General features: G+C 45.9%; 1 protein-coding gene across 1 annotated transcript in view; it reads right to left on the bottom strand.

Annotated features, from left to right (window-relative positions):
- Positions 1 to 7,742: 7,742 nt before the first annotated feature.
- Positions 7,743 to 9,197, bottom strand: part of KDM4D (lysine demethylase 4D) — a 2,343-nt gene continuing 888 nt past the window's right edge. The window contains exon 2 of the mRNA XM_004709075.3: positions 7,743 to 9,195. Coding sequence (XP_004709132.2) covers positions 8,272 to 9,195 — 924 coding nt within the window. The 3' untranslated portion in view covers positions 7,743 to 8,271. The remainder of the gene's footprint in view (positions 9,196 to 9,197) is intronic.

The raw sequence follows: 9,197 nt of genomic DNA, 5'->3' as shown, positions 1-9,197 counted from the left end.
AAAGAAAGAATTCTTACAGAAGTACAGGGGTGGGGTGGGAGGGAAAAATGAATATGTTCACTTTGGACTTATCGCAAGGTCAGAGGTTCGAAACCACCCAGGAGCTCCTCCGGAGAAAGACTCGGCTTTCTACTCCTGCAAAGAGTTACAGTCTCAGAAACCCACAGGGGTGATTGATTGTACCCTGTTCTACAGGGTCACTATGAGTCCTCTGTCAACTCAATGTCAGTGAGTTTTGAGTTCTGGGACTTACTTGGAGGTTTGTCCTACTAATTAGATACCCAAGGGACAATTTCAAGCTGTACAGAAAAGAGTTAACCTAGTGGATCACAGACCATTATCCTTGGAAAAGCCTGCTGGCAAGACTGGCCCGTGGTGACTAGGAAACTTGTATATCTGTTAAGAATGGCTCAATGCACCTACATTATGTAAACACTATGGTCGACACTAAACTCCTGCTTCCCTTCTGGGAGGCTGGAATTTGAGTGCCTCTGGGGCAGAGGGTGCTGATGTCAACAGCCTCCCCCCTCCCTTAAAACGTTGGTCACCAAGTATCTACTAGACAACATTTCACACACATTGTCACAACTCTTTGCTAGGAGAACGCAGTGTCCTGGAAGAGGACTCTGAACGCTTGAGCCTGCTTTCTCAGGGGATCACCTCCTCTACCTTTTCCCTTTGCTGCCTCTGCTCAGCAGCTTTCAGTTGCAACCAGTCATCGTTGTGAGTATCTCTATATGTAAATCCTAGAAGAGTACTCAACCTACAGATGACTGACACCCAGAAGGAAACCGTTGTCCATATAACTGGTGCTCACAACAGAGAATAGAGCAAAAGATACCGGGGCATCACTCACACAGCGTTGGGAATGTGTTCAGTCATGTGCCAAGGACCGTTTTGGGGTTTGTTTGTTTTTTAACCATTAACCAAGATCTAGTAGTTGACTTAGACCTAGGTTTGCCAGATGGAGCAAATAAAGATACAAAACACCTTGTTAAATGTGCAGTTCAGATAAACAAAGATTACTATTTTAACATTTAAATTATTTAAAAATATTTCAGTTGAAAAACAAGCCCCCTGCAATATTTCAGCCCCTTATCTGTTATCTGACAGCTCTCCCTGGGTCACGCGGCTCCACCCCAACATCGGGGATCGAAGATACTTACATTGGGATCAGAGTAGTTGGGAAGCAGCAGAGACAGCCACAGTCGGTGGAGGACCTAGAGGAGGGAGAGGTGACAGAGGGCAAATGAGACACTTCTGGTTTTCTTTGGTAGAAGCAGCGACGCCTGATAGGGAAAAGGTAAAGTTGGAGTACAGGCAGGAGTGGGGATGGCCTGGTGGGAAGCTCCGGGGGTTTTCCCAGTGAAGTAGAGGAAGTTCCTTACTGAGAATATGCAAAGGTGTTGGAAGTCTGAGTTGTAAAGAGTGGGCATAAAAGAGTTCTATTTGATGTAAAAGTGAGCCTATTGTGCAAGGAAACCACAGTCTTTAATCTCAAGAGACCTGGTTCATAGGCCATTATGCTTACTTCCCCATTAGCAGAAAAAGAAAAGGTCATTCTTACTCCACCCCCGTGAAACCTCCTGATTTCTACCATCTTGAATTTGAATATATTGAGACCAAAAGTGGATGCAAGTACAGCAACTGACTTTGCAGAGCAGCCCGAACCCCCAACCCAACCTCCACCGTCAGGCTGCCCCCCCGCTCACAAAGACCTGATACAGAACGCCTGAGACTCAATCTTCACAGCAAGAGCCAGTCTCATCCAGCCTCCACAGAGCGGTTAGTGGATTTGAACTGCCAACCTTAAGATTAGCCTCGCAGTGCCTAACCCACAGGGTCTCCAGGGCTCCTGTGGTAATTTGTTCGGTCTTTGTTTGAGATTTAACTTTTCAAACCACGATTTAGGTTTGAGGGATAAGGAATCTGGGGGGATATTTTTGTTTTGCTTTTGAAAAGAAACATCCTAAATATATTTCCCAGCCCATTTCAAGGAATGAAATCAACAATAGCCTATTAAACCCTCCATGGTTTTGTTTCCGCTCCTGCCCCTGGCCTCCTCATGGTCATCAAAGTCTTCTCTGTTGGTCTATAAAACATGGTTCTTCTTTGTTTTTCCTTATAACAATGGTAATATTAAATATTTATCTTGGTAGGATTAACTGAGTTTGCTAAGCATACGGTTCTCTAGTTTTGTCTATGTCTTGCGGTGTTTAAGAGAGTTGTTCTTGTTTATGATTATTGTACAATCATCCATAGTATAAATGTCCCAGAGCATGTTAATCCAGTCATCTATAATTGGGGCTTGGGGTTGTTCCATGGGCTTGCTATGATGGCTATTCCTGCAATAAATGTGTCTGTGTTGTATTGTCTGGGAGAGATTGCTGTACGGAAGTGCTATACTGATTTCCATAGTAGTCGGGCAATCCAAAGGTCCCACCAGCAATGTAAACACCTTCCTATCTCTCTGCATCCTGACATTTTTGTTTTACTGAACTTTGCCAGAAGTGTCTCATTGTTGTTTCAATTTGTATTTCTCTTATTGCTAATTATGGAAAACATTTCCTTTCTTCCTTTTTTTTTTTTTTTTTAACATTTCTCCATCTCGTTGGCCTCCTGGATGTTGTCTTTGGTAAAGTGTCCATATCTGTGCTCTGTTTTGGATGGGGTTATTTGGATTGTTGATAAGATGTTGCAGTTTTCCTTAGACGTTGGAGACCTGCCCATTATCTGATGTATTGGTTATGTGTGAAAGTCGATGCGGCCAGGCTTGTCTTCCCTGGAGAAGAGCTAGCAAGTGCTTCCCTAATGGGTTTGCCACCACGATAGAGGGAGCCGCACACACATTAAGACACGAAAGTATGAAAAAAAACAGTAAGCGGAACAAAGACTTGATAAGCAAAGAATGCCTCCATCCTAAAGTGGCTCACCTCATGGCTTGAAGAAGCTGAGGATGTCTAGAGGTATGGTGTTGGGTTTTACAGGGATGGGGTGGCAGTACCCCATATGCTTGCTTCATCCCTTATCCTGCTTTCCCATTAGCCCTATTCTTGCATCCCAGTTGGCTCTTATTCCAGCACAAAAGTTGGTCTCATGATCCACAGTTTGTGCACCTCATTATCATGTGGGCAGTGTCAGTCAATAGGCTATCTGGACATGAGCTCTGGAATGGATAATGTGAGGTAATTTGGGATGGTGGCGCAGTGGTTAGGAGTTGGTCTGTGATCCACAAGGTCACATGCTTCTTGGCAATGTGTTGAGTCACATGTCCTTTCAGAGTAGAGGCAAGAGAAAGGGAAGAATGGGCTTGGTGGCGGTCTCTCATTGGAATCTCCCTCTAAGGCCTCTCAGATTTCACCTGCCTCTTGATTCAAGGGTTCCAGATTTTCAAAATAACCTAGTTGTCAAAATTTACTTATAACTCTCCCCCAAGTACTCACAATCTTCCCATGGTCATTAACAGACATGCCTGCCAAAGAAGAAAGTTCAGTACTCTGTTAGAAGAGGCAGTTTTACTGAGTATTAATAGTTCAAACTGGGCAGCACTAAGTGAAATTACAATGTGCTCCAGTACATTTTTTAGGATGCTATTTTATATAAAACTATCAAGAAAATGCAATTGTTTCTGATTGGTTGACATTTAGAAGGCTTTATCTAATCAATCACCAAACTATTATGAGATTCTAGAAAGTTACTATCGAAAGCTCATAAAATAAGGGGAAGTTGGGGTGAAATCGGGAGGTAATAACAATGAGTGCAGACGAGCCAGTCAGGGTGCAGTGTAGTACCCGTAAAACATACAACTTTTCTCTAATTCTTTAATGCTTCCTCCCCCCCACTATCATGATCCCAATTCTACCTTACAAATCCGGCTAGACCAGAGCATGTACACGGGTACAGATAAGAGCTGGAAACAGAGGAATTCCAGCACAGATAAACCCCTCAGGACTAATAACGAGAGTAGCAATACCAGGAGGGGGAGGAGAAGGTAGGGGAGAAAAGGGAAAACAATCACAATGATCTACATATAACCCCCTCCCTGGGGGATGGACAACAGGAAAGTGGGTAAAGGGAGACATCGGTCAGTGTAAGGCATGAAAAAACAACAATTTATAAATTATCAAGGGTTTGTGAGAGAGGAAGGGTGGGGGGAGGAGGGGAAATGAGAAGCTGATTCCAAGGGCTCAAGTAGAAAGAAAATGTTTAGAAAATGAGGGCAACAAATGTACAAATGTGCTTGACACAATGGATGTACATATGGATTGTGGTAAGTGGTGTATGAGCCTCCAATAAAATGATTTTTAAAATAATAATGAGCACAAGAAAGAAGAAAATATTCTAAAATGTTATCATGGCAATGAGTTCTCAACCCTTTATAAAATGTATAAACAATTGAACTGTATGTTATGTAAATTACATGTCAATAAAACTGTTAAAATATTTAAAATCTTAAGAAAAAAAAAGAACGCTCATAAAACAATTCAAAATAATTCGTTTGCCACAAAACAGCTAATCTGTGGCCATCTCAGGGTTAGCCCTGCAAAACCAGGTGTCAGCAGTTTTCTGAGACCATTTTACACAGGTGCTTTGTCATGAACTTCCTAGCCTGCAGCTTAATCAAATACTTTCCGAGAGTAGTCACATTCTTGGGAACTCCCTTCACGGGCAGCACAAGTTAACTTGTGAGAGTCAGCTCCACATGCCTCTGTATTTAAGGGTTTTACAGTGAACACAACTATTTCCTCTAACGATGTTAAGGGTGTCACCCTCACCCTGAACTCAAACTTTGGTGGCACTGGACTACGGACAAACAACAGAGAATTGAGACTGAGAATACAGCTCTGGGCTTGGGCTCTTGAGCTTTGTCTAGTGAGCAGGCAGGAGGCAGAGGTGCAGACTGTGGGGACTGTGGTGCCAGCCTGCTCTGGCTGCTCAGGCCGGTGGGAGATTAGACAGGGCTGGGCACATTTCCCTTCCTCGTGGATTCCCCTCTGCCCTTTTAGCAGCCGCTGCCACGCCGCCCCTCTGGCCTCCACCAGCATCTCCATCAGCAGCAGGGACAAGGACAAATGGAAGCAGACTCCCGTAAGATTTTTAATATGGTGTGTGCACAATGTTCAAATCTGAGAACATTCTATTTCACAAAACAGATGTTCAGCAACACAGACTTGTATAGTCTCCTAAGGCAATATTTGGCAGATTCTGAAATTCTACATTTTGGTCACCAAAGGCCTCTTTAACTTATAAAGCTTATTCATTCAATTCAGAGTTCTATAAAGTTTGGCCACTTCAGGTTTCACTGTCCCATTAGATCATAAGGCCTGAGGATTGGGGATCAGGGCAATGAGACCCCTGAAGATAAGAAAACTTGGACATCTCTCAAATAACATGTCCCGTGAAGGGAGTTCCCCGCTTGCCACAGATGGTCTTTGATGCCCCCTGAGCAAGGATGGCGTTTTCAGTTTTGCAGCTACAAAGGTCACATCTATAGGTTGGCACAGGAAACCTCAAACCAGCGTGAGAATGTACAGGTAGTTACTATTACCTATTGCTAGGCGTTCCAAGGTGGGAGCTGGGTAGAATGCAGGTATCATTCTAGCACAGGCCCACGGGCAAAGGGCATTTTCCTCGTGAGGACTGAAATGTTTCCCTGGCTGTGGCAAAGGCAAATGAAGCAGTGGAAGCAACACACCCAGGGGCTTCAGGAAGTTGCCCCTGCCATTACCCTACATCATGAAAATGGGAGCTGCATCATGAAGACATGTAACTTTTGATAAGGCTTGACTCTGGGTTAGGCTCTGTTCATGATCTAGTCGCAGGATCTTGAAAGCATCCTGATCCTCTCTGGACACCTGCAGACATCTTCCTCCACGTCCACCAATTGCTGGCGTGGTAGAAGTGGTTCGGCAGCTAAGTTTGGGCTGCTTTACTTAGCGTGGGGCAATGCTGATTTAGTCAGCAGCAGCGTTCCCTCATATTCCCTCTGTCTGAGGTACTCCTTTTGGTGGGAGAGTACTTGAAATTGTATTCCTACAACAATTTCAGAGGGGAGAAGAGCCTCTAAGAGCTCCCCAACTAAAGTTCCTTGCAGGAATTGAAAATCCAGTTTCCATTACAACCTAGCCATGTATGACACCACGACAGTATTGAACATCATTGCAGATGCTGGCAGGCCTTCCTGAAGCTGACTGGGAGGCTCTGGCAAGAAGTCAACTCGACTAGCTAAGCCGAGACAGCCCCGTTAAAGAAGCTGGCTTTCAAGGACCTCAGTAAAGGTTGTGATGGCAAATCTAGCCTGTTAACGAGAGGAAAGAGGATACATTTGAAGTAAAATCCATCTGCCATCAAAATTAATTTGGGATTAGAGAAAATGTTTCTTAGGTCTCTTTTGAGTCAATATTTGTCAAATCCTGGCTGTTGTGCACAGTGTCTTTCAATAGCAGCATTGGGGAGAAGGGCGGTGGTAGCTTTTAAGCAAGTGGTAGAATTCAATCGAACATTTGATGTGGTCAGAAGGAGGACTTCATAGAGAGTAAACTAACTAGTGGAGCGGTATTGAGTCAAAGCATAATTTGCTATGGCAGATACAGTATGGGCAGTCCATGTCGCGTTTCCTAGTACTACATCCATGACATTCTCTACTAATTTTGCAGTGGATAAAACAGCTTTCAGGCAAGAGTCAAGCTGTAGGTTGTGGTGGCCTACAGGTCATTGGTACCGTCCCCATTTCCAGGGCAGAACACTTGAAATATTTCCAGAAATGTCACTTAGAGCAAAGTACAGGTATGTTTGTTAAAGCTTCTTTAACAATATAATTATAGCTTCGTGATCCTCTTGTGTAAGCTTTAAGGAATCTTGTCAGGTAGCTTTCCAATATTGAGAGGGGGGCTAGGCCAACAAGGAGAAATTAGGAATCCAAATCCTGTAGTAATCACAAAGCCTGGAAACTCATGTCATTTTCTCTTAGCTCTGGGGACAAGGAAAATTTTAAAGATGGCTTCCTTTCATTTGGGGCCAATACAAATACATCTGCAGAAATCATGTGGCACAGAGGCTGGGACAATTGAAGATTTGTTTGAAATTTTATGTCCATTAGCGGTTGTTTCTTTCTTTAATACAAGCCTGGTGGGGAGTAGAACATACCAGCAAATCATGACCAAGGCCTAATGCTCAGGGAGCCTGCCCTGATCATCTTCTCTAGGCAGCTCCTCAACTATCACCTCATTCCACTTTGGCTTGTCCCCAACACAGATTTCCAATTGAAATGATCTTGTCCATTTATATGTGAACTTACTGGACTAAGTCAATCAACCATGAGAACTGCATAGCTTTAAAATGCTGTCAGTGGAGACTTGGAGAGACTACTCAAGAGAGTGGCATTGTTCATATGCTTACTCGTCCAGCCCAGCAACTAATTTACTCCACTTTCAAGTCCAGCACCTGGACAACTCCGCCTAGTCACCTTCAAGCTACAGGTGAAAACCAAATCACCCCAGCCAGAATCCAACAACCATAACCAAAACTCATGGAGCAGCACACCATGTAACCAGTCCATAGAAACTATTTTTTGCCTTAGATGCTTTGAAGTAATTATTAAGAAATAAGTAGAAATGAACATCGCCCTCTCCCAACTCTTTAAAACTTTCATTTTAGAAATACAGTCAGATATAACACTTTAGTCACCTTTTAAATTTATTTAAAAAAATTTTTTTTCTTTTTTTAAAATGTTTTTAGTCACCTTTAATAGATGTGTGAACAAACACTGGAGATGACATTAAATGCATCAATAACGTAGTAAGGTCATAACATGGCTCTGAGGCTCTGGAGCTGGTTGACAGAATTGGGAAGGGACTGGTTTCTGCCAGGAAAAGGAGAGGGTCAGGAAGAGAAGAAAGAAGTCTAACAGGTGAACCCAAGCCCAGGATTCAGAAGTGCAGCAGAGTCTAGAGTTGGCCTTAAGGTTCAAGTTCCAGCAGCCTCAATGGTACGCAGTTAACAGGGGCACAAGTGTTCGGTGTATGTAACATCCGTTGATGGTGCAGGTTGGCAGTATCCACAGAAATTCAGGGTGGAGAAGGGAGAACAGAGTATGAAGGACCTGACCTGGAAAATCCCACAGACCCAGCACGGTCCAGGGGCATCCCCCGCAGGGCTCTGTCATGTACAACCAGTGTCCTGCAAATTTAGTGTCCCAAAGTTCTGAGATGTCAACGTCTCAGCAAGGGACCACCCTAGAAGAGCAGCAGGGTACAAAGGCATGCCCTGCAGCTAACGGAGAGGGGCGTAGCACCCAGAAGCTTTAGCAGGATGCAGAGGTCCGGGTCTCAGCTGTGCGGGGCTGTCCATCAGAGGTACACCCCCACATAGAGGCTTAGCCTTGGGCACCGGTGCTGTGCATGCTCTGCCCACCGAAAGGCGCCTCTTAGCAGAGGCTTGAAGCGTCGGCTCCTTGACCTCAGATTTCCGAGGACGACCCCGACCCCTTCTGACCTGTGAAGACCTGAGATGATGGGTAGATGGATCCGGGGTCGATGGCAGGGTAAGACCTGGCTCCTTCTTAAAGGAACTTTGAGAGGTAGCTGCTGCCACAGGCGTAGAGCGCGCGAAGGCTCGACGGCTGGGACCCCTGCCCACAGCCAGAGTGCGAGGGCAGCGCGGCACCCTGCAAGGCCGGAGGAGCCGCAGGCCCAGCTTGGCTCGACCAGGGGAACGGACCTCCTTCCAGGCTCGCAGCCCCGGGCTGCTGGGCGCCATAGGCTTGGCGTGGTCCACGACGGCCCGGTCCCGGCCCTGCTTCCACAGCTCGTAGCGCTCGGGTTGCAGGATGCGCACAAAGACGTCCATGGAAAACGAGACCCTGGCCTCCCCACAGCTGCACTGCGAGGCCGCTTTGCCGTAATCCACCCAGCGCGGGGTGGCGAAGTTGATGGCCTCGGCGCAGTTGAAGCCGTGGTTGAAGCCCGCATGGTAGCCATAGGGGAAAGTCACCATGAACTCCCCAGGCTCCTGGGTGACCCGCCCAAAAGGGATGCCATTCTCCCTGAGCACGGTGGGCGAAATGAGTGCCACCTTGTGCCGAAGGAAGGCCGCACAGCTCCGCGAACTGCCCGGGAAAAGCTGCCTGGCCAGGCGCTCCAGGCGGCCTCCGTGCTCCGGGGGCACCGCGTACCACGTTTTGGGCTCCCCGAAGTGCA

Source organism: Echinops telfairi, unplaced genomic scaffold (genome assembly GCF_000313985.2).
Source record: "Echinops telfairi isolate 266 unplaced genomic scaffold, ASM31398v2 ScPeMD7_7421;HRSCAF=8459, whole genome shotgun sequence".
NCBI lineage: Eukaryota > Metazoa > Chordata > Mammalia > Afrosoricida > Tenrecidae > Echinops > Echinops telfairi.
The sequence above is the reverse complement of the archived record's forward strand: the minus strand, read 5'-3'. Positions and strand labels throughout refer to the sequence as shown.